The 23,920-nt window shown below is 43.1% G+C and overlaps 1 protein-coding gene across 2 annotated transcripts in view; it reads left to right on the top strand.

The window, feature by feature from the left end:
- Nucleotides 1–23,920, top strand: part of LOC121458888 (endosome/lysosome-associated apoptosis and autophagy regulator family member 2) — a 158,224-nt gene continuing 134,304 nt past the window's right edge. The window contains exon 1 of one of the 2 annotated variants that reach the window (XM_041668249.1): nt 1–349. In XM_041668249.1, coding sequence (XP_041524183.1) covers nt 164–349 — 186 coding nt within the window. In that variant the 5' untranslated portion in view covers nt 1–163. The remainder of the gene's footprint in view (nt 350–23,920) is intronic. The other variant, XM_041668250.1, reaches the window with a different exon arrangement.

Raw genomic sequence — 23,920 nt, 5'->3', positions numbered from 1 at the left:
AGCACGGGCGCAGGCTGCCCGCGCTGCGAGCGGCCGAGCTGTCAGCGGGAGGACCAGCTGAGGCTGAGCGGAGCCTGGCGGAGAGGAGCAGAAAGCACCGTCCTCGCCGCCTCCGGGAGCCGGAGCTGTGCAGCCTGATCGTCCGAGTCCACCCAGCGCGGCGATGCTGCTGCTCGCCCTGCGGCGGGTTCGGGGCAGGCGCTGGGGGCGACCGCCCGAGGGTCCCCGCTGCGCGCGCTCGCCGCCCTGGAGCCCCGCCTGGATTTGCTGCTGGGCGCTCGCCGCCTGCCAGGCAGCCTGGGCTGGGGACTCGCCCTCCTCGGGCCGCCCGCTTCCTGCGTGCCAGGAGGTGAGCAGCACCTGGTCCCCCGCCTGGAGTTTGCGGCGGGGTGCGGGGTGGGGCGGCCGCGCGGATCCGGGCTCAGAGTGGCCATCACCTTTTTCGGGCTTGGAGGACAGGGGCGTTCGGTTGTGTCCAGGGATGATGAAGTTGCTCGCCTGTGCTAGCTGGCTAGGAGCGGGTGTGCAGGTTTGCTGTCTTTCTGGTGGTGCCTTTTCTCTCCGCGCTGGTGTTTGGGGGTTTCTGAAAGGACTTTGCGGCGCCCCGGTTGGATAGCTAGGCTCAGGACCTGGGGTTGAGGGAGAAATTTCAGGAAAGGGAGGAGACTGGGGAAGCCCTGCCTTGTGGGATTTAGAAAACTATCGCTTTATAGCTTTTTAGAGCGCTAGATACTGACCCTCCCTCTCCTGCTTTCTCGGTTCCTCTGTCTCCACAAATGCTTTTACCCAACTCCCTTGATCTCCGTTTCCACATAAGCATGCTGTGGTGTCCCTTGACGTTCTGGGGCAAGACATGGTTGTGAAGAAGGTTACGAAAAAAAAAATTACTTAGGACAGAGGCGGGTTGGTGATGTGGAAAATCAGAATGGGCAAAGCAAATATGCTCCTTGGGGAGGTGCTTTACCTGGCCGAAACCGTGCAGCTGTGTACTTTACGGCTTGAAATCGCTGCTGATTTATAGCCAAAAAGGATAAATTCTGGGTGATTAGATTTTTTTTTCTTCTGCTTTTAGGAAAACGAGACTTAGTGTGCCAAAAATTTACAGAGGGTGTCACTGTAAGTTGCACTGGGTGTTTATCTTTCCCATCAGCGCTCCAGAAAGTGCATCCTTTTAATGAAAATCAATGAGGGGAAGGAAGGAACATTTCTGACCCACTTTGAATGATCGTGCTGGAGAGGTGAGCCTCACATGCTGTCTGAAGGAAGATTGCTCGGAATTGTGGTGATCGGTTCTTTATATTTATCCAGCAAAAAATAGGTTAGCCATCGGCTCCCTTTGAGAAGAAAGGGCCGATTTTGTTCCTTGTGCGTGTGGAACCACTTCTGAATTAGAGTATCGTCCTTCTAGACATCATCCATCATCCGTGGGTTTTTTCATCTTCGTCTCCTACAATACAAGTCCCAGGACAGCCTGAGATGGGGCGTGAGATGGAAAGCTAGCCTGGGACTCTGCAGCTGCATTGTGACTAGCGAATCAGGGCAAGGGTTCAGCTACCAGCTGGGCTCGATTTCAGAGGGCACTGGTGTTGGTTCAGTCTGTCTTCTGCCACTTGCCACTTGTGAATGATCCCGCATTTTCGACGTCCACAACTGTTGTGTCGAGATAAACTTTCCCCTCCAGTTGCCTGGTCACAGCACGTAGAACATGTTTATTTTCTGAAGTGAAGTTCTAAGTTCCTTGCGACGTTAATCCTTTGTAGTGAGGAACCTGCTTGAAGTGGAAAAGCCAAGGCCAATAGAAAAGATACCACAATCTTTATTTACATATTTACAAGGTTTCTGGCCCAGGCAGGGTTCAAATTCCTTATGTAAAAGTGATGGGCCTTGAGTTTCTGATCCTCCTGCCTCAAGTGCTGGGATCAAAGGTTAGGTCACCATAACCAGTTTATACAGTAGTAGGGATCAAACCTAGGGCTTGCATGCTAGGTAAGAACTCTACCAAGTGATCCTGCATCCCAGCTTCTAGACTATAACCATGCAGAACTGAGGCAAGGGGATGATGGAACCTACAAGGGAGTGATGCTCATCCAATTCCAGCTTTTCATTGAATTGGCTTTAGAAACTGTATTTGAGTCTTCCTTTTAGGTATCAATGTTGAATTTTTCTCTTTGAAAATGGAAATAGAAAAAAATATAAAAGAGGATGCTACTGAGGCAGCCTGTGGGTGTTTGTGGTTATGGAAGCAGCAATGCACAGACCTCCTGATATTCTTCCTGCAGACTGAAAGCTTGTGAGACTATGTGCTGTGGGTTAGAGGCTCCTCTGGAACTACAAGAGGCTTCCCAGGGGCACAATCTGATTGCCAATACCCAGACTAGCTGAGCTAATTTGTGCTCCTGATCATTGTTTCAGTCTACCATTGTTTTGAAGAGGAAAATGAGAAGTAAATGATCCTCAGGCATTGAGGGCAAGGACTTCTTGTTTTGGGAGTGTGAGGATTGTGGCAAGTTCCTCTGAGACATATGTTGACTTATGGCCATAAGCAGAATAGAATAGCTATTCTCTGTCTATATGATTGTTTTAACTGCTGTGTCTTTTGGGTTTCACCTCTACATCACAGAGTGACCTGGTACTTGCCTCCTTAGTGCTGGGAGCCATGACGGCCTGGTCAGTGATAGTTTTTCTTAACGCTAACGGAGTTATGGAGTTGTTCCTGAACACAAGGACATCAGCACTATGAGATGGAGGGAGACTGAGAAGAGCAAAGACGAGGACCTTTGAGGCTAAAGCACCAAAGCCGATAGCACAAGAGAAAGGGGCAATGGGAAAATCTGCAGGGTACTCTAAACCTCAGCATTTTTGTAGAATAAGCCATGTTTAATGACGTCACAAAGACTGATTTTTTTTTTTCCTCCTTACTTGTAGAAGAAAAGACAGTGTAGGAAACTGGTCTGGGAGGAAGCTGATGACGATTGCCCGAGATGAGACAAAGGATCTTCAAAGATTCAATTAGGCTGTGGGCTTAGGTTTTCACCTTAGATTTTGTGGCAAGGTGGACTCTGGACTGAGGTTCTGAGTACAGCGCTGCCAAAGTCCTTGGGTGATGGAGTGGAAAGGAGAAGTCAAATGATGGCTCTTGGAAGTTCAGCTGCTGATCAGGTGAGCAGCGTGGAAGTTCACCAACAGGAAGGGACATCTTGGGAGAGAGAAATAAGAGAACAAGTCTATGCACCCAGAGATGAAGGGCAAGGACAGGATGTGATGTCTTTAAATGGTATCCGGACGTAAGAGCGGTTTGTGAATATTTGGGGTTTTGTGCATTTGTTTTTCGCTGGCACACTGACTCTAATGAACGCCCTGTTTTATTATGAGGACATGTAATCTATCAAAGGAGAAATCTGTATCAGTGTGAGAGTTGTTGATGGTTAGATTAGTGGAGCTTGAGGCTACTATTTCAGGAAGCATTGTGAGGGAGACTTCAAAGGCTCAGACTCAAGCCTAGGCTTACACCTGTGAATTTAGTAAGATGTTTTTGACTAAACTGACTAACTAGACTTATTAGGGCAGCCAGAGGAAAACGTATCCAGGCCAACAGATGATTCAGCATTGCAATGAGATATTAAAAAGAGCCTGTGAGAACAAAAAAGAACAGCACTAAGTGGATTATGTGTACATTATTTAAATTTAGTAACTGCAATCACGAGGTCCTTAGTTCATTGCTCTGAAATCTTGCACAGTATATCTGAAGTTTTAGTGAGTGATGATTTTTGGCCAACAGCTTTTACTCCATCAACATTGATTCAGTTTATACTAGTCTGCAGGCAAAATGTCGTGATAAATATAACAAAATAAATACAAAATTAAAATATAATATATATGAGGAAGGATGAGGCAGATATGCAAACAACCAATTATAATAAGGGATTTGATCCCACAAGAGAGGCAAATGGTACTAGAACCCACACGGATGGCTTGGGAAAAGAATAACAAAGAAGCGAAGAGGGCTTGAAAGATGAACAGGAATTTACCAAAAAAGATAAGAGTCAGAGTCAGACAGGACTGTGGCTCCTTTGGGGAAAAGGCGTTTCAGGTGCGGAGCACAGATCAAAGTGGCAGAAACACAAAGCTGTATTGTGTCATGATTGGGTCCAACTGGACTCTGGAGAGCAGCAAGGAGCTTCCTGGGCAGTGGATCAGAGAGGTGCAGGAGTCTGGTCGCAAGGGGTCTGACGTCATGCTGAGAAGAAGGTGGTCTTCCCTGGATTGGCAGCCAGAAGCAAGAGAAGACTTTAAACATTTAGTTTGGCAGTAGGATGGAGGCCAGATTGAGAAAAGTGGGAAATGGAGAGAGGTGAGACCTTCTTGGAGGGGGTGGTGATTAATGTCCAGGGGAAGGGAGGCGGGGCATCAGCTAAGGGATGGCACTGGATTAGGAGGAAGTGCCTCTAGCCCCAAGGTTAAGGAATGGGAGGAAGAGAAGGAACTTTTTTTTTTTTTTTTTTTTTTTTAAAGAGTGACTGACTTACATAGAGCTGTTTAATTGTCAGCCAGGGACAAAGCTGCCGTGCTCAGGATCATGGTCTGGGCTAGGAGGGGGACCCGATCCGATATTCACGTGGATAAAAGGAGTGGTTGAAAGGGTAGAACTAAGGCTTTAACAACACTGAATGGAGCAGAAAAGTTCTCAAAGGAGACCCAGAACAATGGCTAGAGTGGAGAATGGGGAGTTATGGGATTTTGAAGGAAGGGAGGAAAGACTCTGAAGAAGAAAGGGGTAGGTGCCTGGCCAGTGCCCTGCACAAGATGAGAGCTGACAAGAGGCTCTTCATTTGGCTGGTGCTCTTCATGTTGCTGGCGCTCTGTGCCCGAGCGGTTCTACCAGGATCAGCCAGGATGAATTGTTCTCAACTCGCAGACGAGGAAGGGGATAGAGGATAGGATAGCCGTAAAGCCGTCCCAGATGGAGAAGCGATCGATATTTCTAAATTCATATAAACCAGAAAACTTGTAAATGACTACATACGGGAGACTCTGACCGTGAGCTACGGGGGAGTCACTATCACTGGAGGAGCTAGAACCCCACCTCTGTTTTCACGCAGCTACCATCATTACTCTTGCTTGTTGTGCCTGCGGAGGTGAATTTTCCATCCAAGTTCTCATGCTCAGTTCCATTTCCCATGTTTTAGGCAAATGTGAGCAAGTATTCACACCATCAATATTTACAATGTAAAGCCAGGAGTTGATAGATCTGTGAAATGTCATATTTTAGCACAAGGGAAGAAAATAGCAGCACACAGTGCAGACAGCGGCACACTTTGCTTGCAATGCTTTTTGCAGCAGTGTTGGCGATTCTTGCTTTGGACTGTCGTAATCTCCTCAAGTTCTGGTTGTCCTTTATTTTTCTGTGGAAGAAACCACAGATAATTCTTTCTTTACTGAGTTTCTTAACATATTCTAATAGTTCACTTTCAATATATATGTATTATATGCACACATTTATAATACTTAGGTACCAAGCAATTGTAATAAAATGTTGAAAAACACATGGCCTCTTCTCACACAGAGCTTTATAATCTTGTGGGTTAAATCCCAAACAAACCCACACATCACATAATTATGGTTGCTATAAATGGTGTGATGGGAAATACCACGTATAGTGAGAATGCATAGCCACCTGCGTGCGATAGCATTTTGTCACCGTGACAAAAATACATGAGAGGAACAGCTTAGAAGAACAGGTTTATTTTGGCTCATGGTTTCAGGCTGTAGTCATCTCTCTCTATTCCTTTGGGCCTGAAGCAAGACCAAGAAAAATGAGGGTGTGGAAGGGCATGGCAGAGGATGCTTCTGACTTCATGCCAGTGATGGAGGCAAAAAGGGACAAAGAAAGAGAGAGGGAGGGACAGAAGGGTTTAGAGATAAGATACACTGTTCATCTATTCCTCCAAGTAGACCCCAGCTCTTGCTAGCCCATTTAGCTATGAAGTCATGAATAGAGAACTCTATCAATGAATAGCTCCCTTAAGATCCAGTCAGCTCTCAATAACTCCTCTAGCTGGGGAACAAACCTTCAGCACACACATCCAAACCATAGCATTACCCCAGTGAGGGGCGAGAGGGAGGCTACTATAATAGAAGTTTGCTGGCTGAAATTCCTGGGTGGTGGTGATAGAGCATCTCAGGCACGTGACCCTTCCTGTCCTAGACCTCCATTGACTCTGCCTGTACCACAAAAGACAATGGACCTTTCCTCTCTTCTCTCGTCCAGCTGCAGCATCTCCTTCTCTTTCTGGTAGCTATATGTTTGCCCATGAGTATTGTATGCAGGAAGCTGCCAGTATAGATGAGTGACTCTGTGGTTTATCCAAGGAGCAAGAAGGAGCTAGAATCCTCCCAGAGCTCAGTGTGATAAGCGTGTGCTCTGCCATGTGTGGAGGAAGGGATGCCTTCTCCCAAATCATGTGCTCAGAAGGGGCCCGTAATTTTTTTAAATCACACAAGGATAACATAAGCTTTATCAAAGTCTTTGAGCACACATTTTTCCCCACGTACATAGTATGCTCACTGAGGAAAGGAATTACATAATCTTACTCCGCAAACAATGATTGAGGGCATTTTTTTGTTGAAAGCACTTTTGGGATTATAAAAATAAGAAAGACATAGATCTTCTTTGGAAGCACTAATCACTGCCTTCAAAAGAGAGTAAGTAGTTAGCTTTGCTTTTTCAATTATATGCAGAAAATGATTTTTATGGTGCAATTAGTCATAATTGACATCTCCTTTCAGTAGTACCCGATTTAAGACAGAAATAAACACACAGCGATGGTGATATGCTGGCCTTCAGTTTGAAATTCTGGGGCAGAAGATCCTATTTATTATTTGTGGTCAAAGCTTTGTTACTAAAGACCTGTTTCTTTCCTTTAGGTCAGTGGTCCTTAGAGTGATGGTAGGACCAGCAATACCTAGCATTGTCTCAGAACTCGTTAGATACACAGTATCTTGGGTCCTGGCCCTATTCACAACCTACTAAATCAGAAGCTCTGAGGAAGAGGCCCAGCACGCTTCCCTTTCGTAGTTAGGGTGCACTCTCTATATAAGGCCCACTGCTCTTAGAATAAAACAAGGAGTAAGGTTTTTATTCTAAAAATGTGGGGACAAGTTTTATTCCAAAAGCCCTTGAACTTTCACCCCAGGGACTTCCTGCTTCAGCAGAACATCCTAGAAAGCCACCCACCACATTGAATGGGCCATGCGATCCTCCCATTCTTGGGAAGTACCTCAGCAAACGTTGCTCAGTTACTGTCTCGACACCAAGACCTGTGTGCACGCTGGTGATGAGGCAGGATGCAGAGGATGTGGCCAGCACTTTCTAGATGCTCACCCCGATAGAAGAAACAAATATGGAAATCATTAAGTACTACACCCAAGACTGGCATTAGCCTACAAACAGCTGTAATATTTAAGGCGAGCGATGGTCAGCCTTCTTGGTTGATGTTTTCCATCTTTGCTACCTATTGGGAGAGGCGTGTTCTGTAGCTGTAATTATCTTCTGGAATACTCAAAATAAGTAGGAAACTGTTGGAAATGTGTGCCCTGCTCCTGGTGTATGTCTGGTTTAGGATCAGAGCTGTCACAACCTGGGGCTTCTGGGCCACACCACCCTATGTCTCCCTTCCCATCATGATTTCATACTGCAGTCAACAAAGACTATTCAAATGTAAATTAGTTTTTTTAAATAAAAAATGAATTTATTTGACATTCAGAAAATTTAAGATCAAGAATTGCTACAGTTCCCAGGTGAAAACTTTCATGTAAGTATCAATGTTGATTTATTTCTAAAATGTTATCATCTTTATTAGAAATATCCCCAAGGGAAATGTACTTTTAATACTGTGAAATTGCAAGTACCAGAAAATATCGGATTAAAAATGTAATTTACTAGACAGTCACTCATGCCATTGACATTTGAAATAAAATAATCCTGAAAAATCAATGTTCTGCTTTTCTTTGGTGGGAAAGCATAGAGGTTGGCTTGCTGGTTCTAAAGTCTTTTAAGAAACTTGCTAGGAACTGAAGAGAAGAAAGATCAACCACTACCTATGGCATAGTTTTCGTTATATTTTTCCAAACCTTTTTTATCCACTCTTTGATCAAAATATCAAATCTTTTATTAAACATCAAAGAAAAACCCTATATGTTACACAAAACGTTACTTTTCTATATTAAACCTTTTTAAGGCTTTATTAAATACCAAAGCGGTGATGCTGGTGTGTACGTCTGTGTGTGTCAGTTGCCCGTCAGGATTCTTGAGGAAATCGTCTTGAAGGAAGAAAGATTTATCTTGACTGACGACATCAGGGCGTTTGGTCCATGGGCAATTGGTTCTATCGCTTATAAGCTTGTAGTGAGGGGTAAAACAGAGCACCGTGGGGCGGGGCTTCAGGAGTGTGACTAGGGGCGGGGCATAGCACCACCCACTGGCGTGTCTAATACCGGAGTCTAACACGGTGTTCCTGATCTAAACCATAACAAGGGCGCAACATGAACTGGCCTCGAAGAAAGTGATAATTTCGTCTCTTGGACTTCTTGTCTTGTCTATTTTGCACTGTTCTAACAAAATATCCCAGTCTACGTAGTTTCCTAACAAACAGGTATTTGTTTGGCTGGCAGTTCTGGAAGCTAAGAAGAAGATTAAAAGGGCTGGCTTTCCAGCGAGAGCCTTGCTGCAGAATGTGGCGAAAGTGGCTGTAAGAGGAGGACACTTTAATTTGTCTTTTACAATGAACTCACTTTTGTAATAACGGCATAAATACGTGCATAGAACGATACCCTCTTGACTCATTCCCTTCCTATCTTCAGATATCGCCACATTAGGGACTAAGTTTTCAACATATCAACTCTGAGGACTCCATTTGCACAATGGCACACTCTAGATTCCCTTCTGAAGAGCATTCTTCCTCAGGGTTTACGCAGAATTTCCTCTGCCTAGAACCTCCTATTAGACACGTGCTTGGGTTTCTCCCTGTGTCCTCCACGTTTCTATGCAATCATCTTCCCAGGCTCTCCCTGGAGAGGTGTATAAAGTTACAACTCCCCTTTTATTTCTAGGTTATGCTTTTGTTTTTCTCACTTTCATTTTTGGCATCCATAATATCATATATTGTAATCATTTGCTCATATGACTCTTCCCTCTCCCACTGCATATTAAGCCCTGTAGGTGATGTGTACTATGTGTATGAGTATTTTATTGTATTCCTAGCACTTTAGACAGGGTCTGGCATATATTAGGTGCTCAGTAAATTCCTGTTGAACAAATGGGCAAATTTAATTTGAAGCAAGTAGGTTATTTTTAATTGTTTGTAGTATAAAAACTTTAAAATAATGATGTAAAGCTATCTAAGTTTCTACTGACCAAGGGTGGATGATTTACAGTAGAAGTCTTAGATCAGAGGATACTGTTTTTACTAATTTGATGGTAGAAAGTAAGAAAATATCTCAATGGCGTAATTTTTTGTTTATTTAGTCATTACCAACAGCAATATTTCTCATGTCACTTAAATATTTATATTTTGCCTTTTGTAGAATTTCTGTTTTATTGTTTTTTTCTGATGGATTAATATAATAAGTAAAAAAATATGTGTTCCCTAGATTTTGGGTATGTCAAGATGTTTTGAGACATATAACTCTCAGAGAAAGAAAAGAAATTGTCTAGCCTATAAAATATATGTTATTATTTCCCTTAATGTTTTAGGTAAGAATACATTTTTTTTTTTTGGTTTTTCGTGATAGAGTTTCTCTGTGGTTTTGGAGCCTGTCCTGGAACTAGATCTTGTAGACCAGGCTGGTCTCGAACTCACAGAGATCCGCCTGCCTCTGCCTCCCAAGTGCTGGGATTAAAGGCGTGCGCCACCACCGCCCGGCTAAGAATACATTTTTATTTCTAAAAAAATGAATGGAGTATAATATCTTGTTACATTCCCACAATATAAAGCATTTTTTTTGGTTGTTTTTTGTTGTTGTTGTTGTTGTTTTTGTTTTTCAAGACAGGGTTTCTCTGTAGCTTTAAAGCCTGTCCTGGAACTTGCTCTCTAAGACTAGACAGGCCTTGAGCTCACAGAGATTCACCTGCCTCTGCCTCCTGAATGCTGGGATTAAAGGTGTGTGCCATCACTGCCTGGCTGTAAAGTCTTATACATGTATGGCTCAGAAAATACTGAAGCAACTGCAAAGCGACTGGAAACATTTTGGGTTTGTGTTGGCAGTCAGTATTTTGACATTTTAAGTCAGTAGTTTTGTCTGGTACTTCTTTCACAATTGTCGTCCATGTGTTTATTCCCCTAGTAAATGAGTCATGCAAACGTTCCTCCTATGGTTCATGGTTCACGCGAGGTTCTGATGACAGGGCAGGTGGGTCCAATGCTTTGGTAGAGCCATGCACAGGGCTGAGTAGAAGCGGCAGGAAGGGTCAGCTAAGCAAGGTGGAGGAGCAGGTGATGTTCGCCTGAAATTCGGAAGTACTGTACTAGATGCATGTAGGCTATCACTGGCAAAGAAAACAGCGTGCTGTATATAATGGTAAGTTATGAACGAGTGCTAATGATCAGAATGAAGTGTGCATGGGCCAGAATGGCGGGAGATGCTTAGGCCCAGAGACAGTAAGTAGTGTAAGATAAAAGGGGGGTTACACTGAAGCTTGGAAGACCATTTAGGAGACTGCTGCCTCTATAATAAGAAAAATATCAGACAAACACTAGCAGAGTGACAAATGACAGGAGGGGAGGAGAAGACGGGGAGGGAGGAGATAGATATACCACCTGTGCAAAAGATTCCACTTGCAGGTGAGTATCAGCTTGGTTCCTGCATGTTCTGTGACTCAAGTGTATGGCATCCTCAGCAATGGCGTCTTACAGGCAGTAGCCTGTAATGTTTGAGGATCTATGGGAACTTAGTTGCCAATGACTCCAGAGGAGGTAACTTGTTCCTAACACCACATTATAGGGCAAATCTATCCCAATTTGTCTATCTATCTATCTATCTATCTATCTATCTATCTATCTATCTATCTATCGTGTGTATGTGTTTATGTGTGTATGTATACGTTTTAGGAAACTTCTACAGTAGTAAGTTTTCATATTTTTTTAGAACGCCTTCTTGTTGCTTGTTTGTTCTTGAGAAGGGTCTCTCTCTGTAGTCTTGGAGTTCATTGGATACAAATTCATAGTAGTTGAGACTGTTTTCACAAGGCTTGTACAAGACTCAGGCCAGACAAAATTTCAGCTTCGAAAAAGGAGGTGGGCACAAAGTCCCACCCTTAGCTAACTACATATTGGCATTTGATCTGTTAGAAGAGGGAGAGTCAGATTTATTTTAGGGGTATGGCCCTTCCAGGGAATGCCACACATCTATGACTATAAGGGTACCATAAACTGAGCTTGATGGGTTAAAGAAAAAGGACTTAAAATTGGGTGAGTAGGGAAGGGGAGGATGGGTCTGGAAGGAGTCGGGAGGGAATTAATATGTTGTACAACATTCTCAAAGAACTAATAAAATTGGGAGAAAAGAAAAGTTCCCATTTTTAGGAATCCATGGCTAGATATGTCCTTTTATAAAGAACTTGCTTTTGTGCTAATGGCACGAGTCCTTTATTAAAATAGAACCCTCATGACCTGAACACCTCCCAAGTTTTGCTCTAGGTAGATGCCAGTGCTGCCTTTTACTGAGACTGACCAGTAAGGTGAGAAAGGAGGAGGAAGAAGCTGGGGAGGAGTAGGATGAGTTCAGTTTTGCACATCCTGTATTTGAAGTGCCCAGGAGGTGTACAAATGGTTCTCCTGAAATCTGGTTCATATAGGGCAATCCTGCTGATAGAGTGGAGCTAGGAGCTTTGAGCACATGAGCCACTGTGTCATTGGTGTTGATGAGATCACCCCGGCTCTGAGCAGACAGCAAGAATAGCAAATGTAGCGTGCTTAGGGAAATGTTAGCACATCAAGAGCAAGCAGAAGGAGAAGGCAAAGTCAGCAGAGAACTAGCTTAGAAGCTAGCTGGAGGTTGATGGGGGGAAGACTCTACTGGCTCTGGATATGATGAAGAGACAGTGCTTCTCCATATTCAGCAAGGCATTTGTGTTGTTCTATCATTATGGACATGATTCAGAAGTGCATGATGGGTGATGGGATGCTAAACAGGTTCCTGATTAGTCAAATATATTCCAAAGTTATAATATTAAAAATTTACGCCAAGTTGGATGAAGTTGTCCAGTATAGTATTAAATCCCTGACCTATTACTGTTTACTATTTCTGCTTTAACTAATACTTTGGTTTCAAGGAGGTATAACCAAATATTATAAAATTAAAAGCTGGGAAGGATGCCTAGAGAGTAGAAAGCAGAAAGGAGACTCAAAATATTTTTTGAAAAGCTAGAATAATGAGTAAACAAACAGTATTGAAGTGTAGACTATTTTTTCTGGTCTTGAAAATTACATGTTTAAGCATAGGATTGGTGAAATATTTCCTTTCCTTTTCTTTCATTTTTAAATGTTTTAAAGACAGGGTGTAACATTGCTGGCTGTAAAGGCATGTGCCACCACACTCAGCAGAGAATTGGTGAACTCTTAAGATTACTTTTGTGGCTATATCTGTCACCTAGCTACTAAAGCAATGACTGATCAGATCAGCCTTGGGGTCTATGTGTGAACAGAATGCATGATACATGAAGGCAAGCATTTAATTTAGGTCACCAGTTCAACACACAGGCAATACTTAGAGAGGGCCAAAGTTGTAGATGTATTGGTTTGATGTATAAATTAGGAAAGTCAATTATTTGGAAAGTTTACCTTATCAAGACTTTGCAAAGAAATTGAGGGTGGTCAGCTTAAAACTTCAAACACATAAAATGTAGTCATTTAACAGACATTAGACAACTTGGCTTGGTAAATAGCAGAAGAATACAGACCTGAGTTCATCCAATAGGTGTTTTATGTTCATAGGAGCTGCTATTTTGTACTCTGAGACTTGGCAGGGCTCATGCTTTGACCGGAACACTGGCCTGGGGTGTAACTATGGGAACCGTGAGTTCTGGTGTACTGAACCGTCTATATAACCATGGACTCAAAGAACACTTCACCAAGGGCTGTAGTCACACCCCTTAAAACAGGAAAGAAAGCAAATGTTTGTTTTTAGTACTTTGGTTTAGAATAGTGGCTTTTCTTATCTGTTGTGCTAAGCAATTAATTCTAGTATTGCTAAAATAGAGCAAGGTCCTTGTTTATCACCCTAAAACTGAGAGCAAAAAGAATTGACCATTTGAAATGGAAGCTTAATGCAGACTTGATTGAATGATTCATGTGCAAATCAATAATACATACTAGGCAGTAACTTGAATCAAAATAATAATTGATGATTTAATACCACTGAGCCAGGTGCACTAAGGGCATACTTATTTATCTTAAGACCAGGTAAGTTATTAATACTGTTTACTCCAAGTTTCTGACATTTATTACTTTTAGGAATTGGTAACAATAAATGCATACTATAGAAAAATGAAACAATAAAATACCCAAAGTTCCACCAAATAAACACACCATTCTTAATATCTTAGCATTATAATAAGAACAATAAAAAATAAGAACAAAACTTAGCTAAAAATTTGAGGTGCATTTTATGTGTTAATGCCCCTAAATTCTGATGCCTCAGCCTTTACCTGCTCCAGTATGCGTGAGCTACTCGCATGACCAGGCTGCGCTTCCAGCCTGTGCTCTTACCTGTCAGGATAAGGCGTGTTTATTATATGTCAAAATATCTTCTGCATACATTTTCTTATGAAAATTTGTTTGCAAAACGGGAATATTTTCTACATTCGTTTTAAAAGCTTATTTTCTTATTTAACAATATGCTGAGCATCCTGTATTTGGACTCATAATTTAGTGTTTGATGTCTCTGACTCTTAATCCTTTAGGCCTTGGGGCCCCTTTATTCACCATATCCTATAGCGCAGTATTTGAAGGAGGCTGTTGAAAAGTGGCTTTTGCCCTGTTGGGTACCCTTTCTACCTTCCTAAGAAGGCTGTCTCGGAAGGCAAAAGGGCTAAGAAGTCCAGTGAGAGGGATGACCACATGCCAAGGCCGTATGAGAAAAATACCTATATAAATAATTTTATAAATATATTTTGAGTAATCTATAATTCACCTTTTCTCTATTCGTTTGTTTTCTATACTACGTATTATATATGTAGTTTTTGTATATGTATTATTATATATAGTTTTTATAATCTATTGTTTTATATAATATGTGGAAGGTATTTATGCACATTTATTTGATCTCTTTGGGGCTATGTTTTTATTTATTTGTTTTGTTTGCTTTTTGAAAAGGGTATCATGTAATCCATGCTAACTCGAACTCACTGTGTAGCTGAGGCATACCTTGAACTCCCAATCCTCCTGCCTGTGTCTCTCAAATGTACACATGTGGCACCATGCCAACCCCTTACTTTTTTGTGCTATGTATTTTTTTCTGTACCAAGAGTTCATATAGAATTTTAGTACATACTTCTTTTGATTTTTTAAAAACTGTTTACTTACAAACTTTGATTCAGCAAAAATTCCCACTTCCTCCCCTCCTCCCACTTACCTCCCTCCCACCCGCCCTCCCCCACCCTCTCCAGTCCTAAGAGAGGGCAGGGTACCCTGCCCTATGGGAATCCAAGGCCCTACCCCCTCCATCCAGGCTTAGGAAGGTGTGCATCCAAAGAGAATAGGATCCCAATCAGCCAGTATATGCAGTAGAGACAAATCCTAGTGCCATTATCATTGGCCCCCCAGTCTGCCCTAAATGTCAACCACATTCAGAGGGTTCAGTTTGATCCCATGCTCATTCATTCCCAGTCCAACTGGAGTTGGTGAGCTCCATTAGCTCAGGCACACTGTCTCAGTGGGTGAACCAACCTCTCATGGTCCTGACTTCCTTGCTCATCTTCTCCCTCCTTTCGCTCTTCAACTGGACCTTGGGAGCTCAGTCAGTGCACCGATGTGGGTCTCTTGTCTATCTCCATCCATCGCCAGACGAAGGTTCTATGGTGATATTCAAGATAGTCATCAGTCTGACTACAAGACAAGGTCAGTTCAGGCACCCTCTCCTCCACTGCCCAGGGTCCTAGCTGGGGTCATCCCCGTGGACACCTGGGAACCCCTCCAGAGCCAAGCCTCTTGCCAACCCCAAAATGGCTCCCTCAATTAAGATATCTCCTTCCCTACTCCCATATCCAACCTTCCTCCATCTCAACCACCCCACTCCCCCAAGCTCTCCCCAACCCTCTCCTTCTCCCCTCTCTCTCCCCCCTCATTCTTTTATATTCTACTTGATTTCATTCAAAGGCTTATCAGCTATTCTCACTCATTTATTCTTTCAATTCCAACTCAGAATAAATTTAAAAGGGTTCACAATTTCTTCTGTTAAATCTCTTAGTTTACTTAGGAAATTGACATCTTTATAATATTATCTTTATATTTAAAGACCTTGTTTGTTCAGCTTTTACTGAAGCATTCTTCATTAATTCCTACTTTATTTGATTGTTTTTCTCTACAATTTTACTTTCAATTGATTTCCCCCTGATGGGTTGAAAAGCCGTTTGTTTTTAGAAATTAATCATCTGCTCTCTTATGTAAATTCTAATATTTTGTCAGAAAAGCCGAGTCTTTTGGTAGTCAGAACTACTTGTTGAGCGTTAAAGCTGGGATGCGTTGCTTCTATTAGCCACGATCCTTACAGCAATCCACATCTGCTTTTAGGACAATGGAGCTCAAGGACAGTAACAACTTCCATGAGATGACAAAGCTGCTTGGCCAGAAAGCTGGGGCATGTTTGTCTCCAAAGTCTGCACTTTCTTGTGACCCCCATCGCCTGCCCCTGTGCCTAAGTAGAACTGATCTGTGTTTATAGATTAGCATGGTCGATTCTTAGAGTTTTATACTTACCATTCCTTGCCTGGTACTCAGTCATCTCTAGATTATTCCTCTTCTTCAGGGGTGATCTTTTCTTCAGGTGTCTCGGAAATCTCTCATCCCTAGGGCAGATCTTTCCAAGGAGATGCTTCAATGGTGAGGCCTCCATGTCCTGATGTGTTGCCCGTATACAATGAGTGTAGGTGCCCGTTGACCCTCCTGAGGGTGGCATGTCTGTGCAGAGTCCTTCTTTCTCAGGTGATACTGATGGACCAAGGAGCTGTCATTCAAACTTAATAGATTCTTGACTGGGGAGAGTTTGTTTTGGGGAAGCGAGGCTGTTTGTGGTTCATCTATGGTAAGCATCACATCAAAGTGCTGACCCTAGAGCAGTTTCTGCTGTTGCTCTGAGAATGCAAGGTTATGCTGTCTGAAATCAGAAGCTAAAACTGAAAGTGGAAGCTGAAAAACATAATAAAGAAAATCTGAATAAACTTATTGATGGTTCACAAGTCTGCTGGGGGATAATGGGGTAATGCCCGTGTCTTCCCAAGTGCAAGTGGGAATGGTAGCGGTCATACCACTCATTTAGAGGCTATCATGAAGACGTTCTTTAGCGTCTGGTAATTGACACACACTCTGGATGACAAGAGTAGACTGTGTTCAGTTGAAAGGACCATTACATGTATACTGTATTAATTAAAATTTTATTACTATATCTTCTATGAGATCATTAGGTTTGTCTGTATTTTAGCTGTATTTTCTCTTTTGGTTATAAGTATAGAAATTTGGCTGACTAATATCTTTATATTTTTTATCTAACTACTTATCTTCCTACAACCATCATGCATATCCTCTCTGAATGATTATATCTGTGTTTTCTTTCAGTTTTCTGTAGATTGACATAACACCTACTTCTTAAATGATCCTTAGATCCAAGCGTCTCTGTCAAGTTCTAACTGCTCACTGACTAATGAAGGTAATCATGAAAAAGGACAACTGTTTTCTTTTACAAGAAAAGAAAGAAGCAAGTATCAGTCTGAAGTATGTTCTAAAGCAGCAAACGTCAGCATGATTACACATGAGAGATGTGTACCAGTGAGTTATTCTCACTTTAGGAACCTCTGGGGATAGAGCTCAGGAGCTGGGTCCTGGTTTGCAGGCATGGTTAAGAATCAGTTGCCAAAGTCTAGCAAGGTGACCCCGCAAGTAAAGGTGTCTGCCATCAAGCGTGACAACCCGACTTCCATCCTGGCGCACTCACATGGTGGAAGGAGAGGACAGAGTCCAGTAAGTTGTCTTCTGGCCTCAATAGGAGGACATTAGTTTCGTGTGTGTGTGCGCGAGAACCATGCCCCTCCCCCCATAATGAATCACTTATCTCATGTCTATTTCAAAGTGTCATTCATTTAATACCGACTCTCTGCCAGGCCATATGGTGTTCTTTCATTCTTTCAACAAATATTTATTCAACCCTCTTTTGTGTTTGTTCCCTGGCCTGCATACTAGGGATATACCAGAGAACAGAAATGGAGAGAACTCTGTTCTAGTGGAGTTTTGGGGTTGGGAAACTGAACTGGGGATTGTGCTGATATGTGGCAGGAGGTGCTGGGGTCAGGAAGGAAAATAGGGCATAAGAAGACGGGGAAGTCTGAGCAATCAGAGGAGGGCTCTCCGTGCTGTGGGGCCTCAGCAGAGCCAGAGAGAAGGGAGGAATCAAGGCATGCAGACGTCTACGGAAGGACCAGGAGCAAAGGTCCCTGGGTGAGCAGACACACGACTTAATCTAAGAAGAGTGACTCGCCAAGCTTGAGTGGTATGAGCAGGGAGCACATGGCAAGAGGTGAGAACACACATTGGGTGGATGGAGTAAGGCAGGTTGCGCTGTGCCTTGGGCATGGTAACCTTCTGGCCTTTTATTCAGAACGAAATGAAAGCCATGGAAGACTTTGGCTGCAGAAGCTCCATGTCAAAAAGACCATTCTAGCTGATGTGCACTGGCAGAGGTCTGGATGAGAACGGACTAGGCAGGCTATTGCAGTTATCTTGATGAAGTGTTATAGATAAAGCTTTTAGGAATGGAGAGATAGAGAGCCACCCGATTCCATATTACTTTTGTATATTAAGTTTATTTTGTCTGTCTTGACAGTTAGGATAGGCCTTAAGAAGATCGACTTGGGGGAGATATTGGTTAGAGAAAAAGGGTTCAAGAACCAAGCATTGGTTCACTGGGAGAGTCCTGACTCCTGACCACTCCTGAGAGTGGTGACCCAGAGGCCAGTGGAGAGTGTGTTGGGGGAGAGTCACGGTGAATCAGGCATTTTATACCTAGTGAGAGGGATGCTGAGGAAGAATTCCTTAAGGGGCTCAAGGAGTTTGGAGTCCATGACTGTGCTGCCTTGGTTTTTTTTTTTTTTTTTTTTTTTTTTTTTTTTTTTTTTAAATAATTTTTTTTATTAAGAAAAGAAGAAAAAAAAAACATAAACAAAAAACAAGTTTCCACCTCCTCCCAGCCTCCCATTTCCCTCCCCCTCCTCCCACCCTTCTCCCCCTCCTCCCACCCTTCTACCCCTCCCCCCACTCCTCTCCCCCTCCCTCTCCAGTCCACAGAGCAGTCCAGGTTCCCTGCCCTGTGGTAAGTCCTAGGTCCTCCCCCCTCCGTCCATATCTAGGAAGGTGAACATCCAAACTGGCTAGGCTTCCACAAAGCCAGCACATTAAGTAGGATCAAAACCCCGTGCCATTGTCCTTGGCGTCTCATCAGCCCTCATTGTTCGCCATGTTCAGAGAGTCCGGTTTTATCCCATGCTTTTTCGGTCACAGTCCAGCTGGCCTTGGTGAGCTCCCAGTAGATCAGCTCCACTGTCTCAGTGGGTGGGTGCACGCCTCGTGGTCCCGACTTCTTTGCTCATGTTCTCCCTCCTTCTGCTCCTCATTGGGACCTTGGGAGCTCAGTCCAGTGCTCCAGTGTGGGTCTGTCTCTGTCTCCATCCATCACCAGATGAAGGTTCTATGATGATATGCAAGATATTCGTCAGTATTGCTCTCGGATAGGGTCATTTCAGGTTCCCAATCCTCAGCTACCCAAGGAACTAACTGGGAACCTCATGTTGGGCACTTGGGAGCCCCTCTAGGGTCAAATCTCTTGCTCACCCTAAAGTGGTTCCCTTAACTAAGAATTGTGGTTCCTCTGTGTAGCTCTGGCCCTCCAGGAACTCTCACTATGTAGACCAGACTGGCCTCAAATTCACAGATCCACCTGCCTCTGCATCCTGAGTACTGGGATTAAAGGTGTGTGCCACCACTGCTTGGCTGTGCTGGTTAGTTTTGGGAAGAGAAAACCTCAATTGAGAAAATACCCCTTCCATGTTGTCTTCTGGGCAAGCCTGTGGTGCATTTTCTTGTTGGTTGATTGAGGGCTCCAGCTTACCGTGGTCCTGGGTGCTGTAAGAAAGCAGGCCGGGGAACCCGTGCGAGCAAGCCAGTAAATAGGACCCCTCCCACGGCCTCTGCTTCAGCTCTAGCCTCCAGGTTCCTGGCCGACTTGGATTCTTGCACCCACTTCCTCGGATGACGGACTGTGATGTGGAAGTGGAGGTAAACCCTTTCCTCCCGACGTTGCTCTTGGTAATGGTGTTTGGTCACAGCAACAGAAAACCCAAACAAAGATTGAGGAAAGAGCTGAGGAGAGCGGGCTTGGGAGAGATTAGAGAGTCGAGAAAGGGGGCCACCAGCTGCTTGGGAGAGGCCACCAGCAGCTTGGGAGAGGCCACCAGCAGAGGACCCCAGCAGCATCTCTTTGCAGGAGCGTTGCTAATTGGTGGCAAAGTGAGTGACAGTGGTGAGGCGGAAGGGTGGATAGTTCAGTGATGCTCAACCGAGTACACTTCCGGGTTCCTTGTGAATACAAGGTCTTCTCCCAGAGAAGCAACTCCAGCATTGTATTCACGATCTCTTGTTTACTAATCTCTTTCAGTGAGCTGTACACAGGATTGTGAATATTTTAAGAGATTTTTAAAAAGCAATATCAGCCACTCTGGGTCATGTGACAGTGCCTTTTCTCTCTAGGTGGAGATAGACTTTTGTATTAGTTAGCTGGTGCGCACGTGTGTGTGTGTGTGTGTGTGTGTGTGTGTGTGTGTGGCTGGCTTAAAGGGGAGGCGAGAAGTCCAAAGCCACGGCCTCTGCAGGCACTGTTCTTCTGAGGGCTGGAAGAAGAATTAATCCAGACCTCCCTCTTCAGCTGTAGATGACCCTTTTCACCCTGTAGCTCTTCATGTCTGTTTCCTTCAATACCTGTCTCTTTGACCGCAGTATAGCGGACTGAAGCTCAACCTGATAACCTCACTTTAGCTTACTCATGCTGGAGGAAGTCTTACAGCTGGTGGTTACCCACCTACTGGGGCGTGACCTCTTATACTTTATATGCTGATGCAAAACCAGCGTCCTCCCCTTCTTCCCTGGCTGCTCTTTCGGATTGCTGGATTCGATCTCTGTTCTCCATTTAAGCAGAGAATTCTGATTTGTGAGTTTACCCATAAATAAGTAACCATCTATTTCTCTATTCTGAGCTAGTGTGGGATTTCTTTTTAGCGTCCATTTCACATACCTAGATCTCTCTAGTCCCCATCTTCACATAAAGTCACATCCTGAGGCACTGGGTGTTAGGACTCCAGCACAGGAATTCAAGAGGACATGATTCAACTCAGAATAGCCTTCTTCTCCCGGAAGCTGTTTCTGAAGCTTGTTTCTAATAGGATTTTCAAGCTTTCTGTTGAATGATATTTAGACAGAATTACTGGATATTTAGTCCAGTCTTCTATTTTACATTTTAAAAAGATTTAAAAAAATTTTTAAGTTTTGCTTTTATTGTGTGAATGTTTTGCTTGCATATATATATATATATATATATATATATATACGCGCTTGGAGCCTGCTTACATAAGAAGAGGACACCAGAACATGCAGAAATGGAGGTACTGATGGTTGTGTGCTGGGAATGGAACCAGGGTCTTTGCAAGAGTAATGTGTATGTGTTCTTAACGCCGAACCATCTCTCTAGGCCTTATTTTGGATGTTTTGAAGGAGGAGATGGGTTTCCTGACGAAAAGTAAATACTTGCTGGATTTAAAAAGAAATTTGTCTCGGAAAAGAAACATGAAATGAATTAGAGAGGTGTTTTAATACTACGAGGAGGAAGTCGAATTTTTTTGGATCTCTCTCTCTCTCTCTCTCTCTCTCTCTCTCTCTCTCTCTCTCTTTGTCTCTCTGGTTTTTCAAGACAGAGTTTCTCTGTAGCTTTGGAGCCTGTCCTGGAACTAGCTCTTGTAGATCAGGATGGCCTCAAACTCACAGAAATCTGCCTGCCTCTGCTCCCGAGTACTGGAATTAAAGGCGTGCGCCACCACTGCCCGGCTTGGACTTCTCTTTTAATCTTGTGTTTAAAATAGAGTGAGCAAACTGGTAGATGGAAACTTTATCTCTTTTGGAAAGAAAATGAGGTAAACCAAAATGCCTTCTCTGGAAAACTCTTGGTTTGAATGATTTACGTGCCTTTTCTTTTTTTTTTTTTAAATCAGTATGGCAGCGTAGTCCAGTTTCATCTGATATGAAAGTAAATCACTCTAATTATGGAAACAAATTATGCTTGTTATAAGAATTTCTTGTCATTATAGAAATTACCTCATCTTTCTCTCCAGGTGTGGAGTCCACAGAGAACTTCCCCCTTGGTTTCTGGCTCACTGGCTCTCTGGGAGGAGTAACTTCTTTCTCTAGAGTACTGGTTCTAGTTGGAACATCGGCTGTTAGCTCTCGTCCTCTCAGCACAACCTGTGATTGTAACACTTGTGACTAACGATTATAGATGCCAGTGCACAGACCCATGGCCGGCAATCTCTGTAGTGCAACGTGGGAGAATGCATCTTGAGTTAGGGAGCGTCTTCAAAATTTTATGCACATATTATTTCCGTATAATCTTAAGGCTGAGTATAATACCTAAAATGAACATAATATTTGTGGTTAAGAATAGATATAAAATAGGTTCCTCACTAAATGGCTTTTTAATTACTTTCTGGCTTTGAATTGTAATCTACGCTAGTCATGGAATACATTTCCTGGGAGAGACATTTTTTTATTAACTTTGTAAACTTGGTTTAAATCACTAAAATTTTTATGACTTTATTTAAATAGGCAGAAAATGACTGAGGAGACCAAATGCTTAGCAACAAACATTATCAGTGGCCACTCCACAAATAACATTGGAGCTTGTTCAGAACCCAACTATGAAAGCAGATAATTGCTAATGGGACTTTGGTCCTGGCACCACAGCCTACCTCATCAGGGACCACCATGCAGCGACACTGGAATCTGATCTCTGCATCTAGGGTCTCACATTCAGAGACCCTGGACAGGCATCCTTCCCTTAGTGCTTTCCCAGCGAGTGTGCCAAGGGAAACAGAAAGAACAGATGGAAGCAGAGACATGCGTAGGTCTGGACTTTGTGTTTTAATAGACTGCTTTATTCAAGCAGATACTACAGGAGAACATGTTTGTTTAAGAGTTGTGTGGATTTGTACCAGCTGCTATTTCCCCTTTCCTGTCCTAGCCTGCCATAAATGAGCACCTTTATTTCTAGACACTTTCACAGAAAATTCCAGTTAAAAAGTTGTGGGGTTTTTTTTTTTTGCCGTGAATTAGAAGCTCATTAACACACACACACACACACACACACACACACACACACTCTCTATTTCTAACATGATGAGGATTTTTGAACAAGTTGTACTCAGAATTGATTTTGTTTGAAATGAACAATTTTTAATTTGGAAGACTTAATTGCTGAATTTCTCTACTGGAGTCATAATGGTTCTTAAGTATAGTCTGCAGAATTGGGATTGATTTGCAGCGGCTTAAAAACACAGTCAAATTTTAGTTATTCTGAGGGAAAATTTTATTTTTTCACAAGATTCTGTAGAAACTAAATGATAGAGAAGTGATGTCCAGCTGCCCATCAGGATGATGGGTTGTGGTGGCCTATGATCTGGAGATGCAATTAGGGCTCTTTGTCCGTTGTGTGACCCGAGTCACTTGCTTTCTCTTAGGCTTCGACTTTCCATTTGGAAAAGAGATTGACTTAGTTCCTCTGTGAATTTCTTGATACCTTAGTTTTATTTCTATCTGTGTAGTTAGAGAATTAGGAATTCTGTTTTGGTGCTTGAATGAATGGGAATTCTTTCTACTGAGGGAATAAAGGGCAGAGGACATAGCTTGACAGTTTCAAGGGAGAAAAAAAATCTCAGGATTTACAAATAGTTGGCTAAACATCATTTAGAATCTGGATTATGCCAGATTTCTCTCTTTCCCCTCTCCCTCTCCCCCACCATTGCTTAGGATTATTCCTGTGGATTCCTGGGAATTTCTCTAGTGCCAGCTTTCTTGCTAGCCCCATAATGGCTCCCTCAATCAAGATATCTCTTTCCTTGCTCTCTCTCTCTCTCTCTCTCTCTCTCTCTCTCTCTCTCTCTCTGTCCTTTCCCGATCTCAACCATCCCTTCCCCTCAAGTTCTCCTACACCTCTCCTTCTCCCTTCCTCCTCCCCTTCTGCCCTTCCTTCTCCCCCACCTCCATACTCCTGCTCCCAATTTTGTCAGAAGATCTTGTCTATTTCCCCTGCCAAGGGGATCCATAAATGTTTCTCTTAGGGTTCTCCTTGTTACCTAGCATCTCTGGGGCCATGGACTATAGGCTCATTATCCTTTGCTTTATGTCTAATGTCCACTTATGAGTGAGTACATACCGTGCTTGTTTTTCTGGGTCTGGCTAACCTCACTCAGGAAGATTTTAAATTTTTATTAATCTTTTGAGATGGAGTTCATATGCTGTAAAACTGTTTTAATGCAAGCAATCCAGCAACATTTATTATACCATGTTTCTAATGATGGACAACCATCATCTTTATCTAATTCTAAGACAGTGACCTTCAT

Source organism: Microtus oregoni, unplaced genomic scaffold, assembly GCF_018167655.1.
Source record: "Microtus oregoni isolate MIOR12 unplaced genomic scaffold, Mior012 000018F_ref0000195, whole genome shotgun sequence".
NCBI lineage: Eukaryota > Metazoa > Chordata > Mammalia > Rodentia > Cricetidae > Microtus > Microtus oregoni.
Note: the sequence above shows the minus strand (reverse complement) of the source record. Positions and strands in the feature narration are given on the sequence as shown.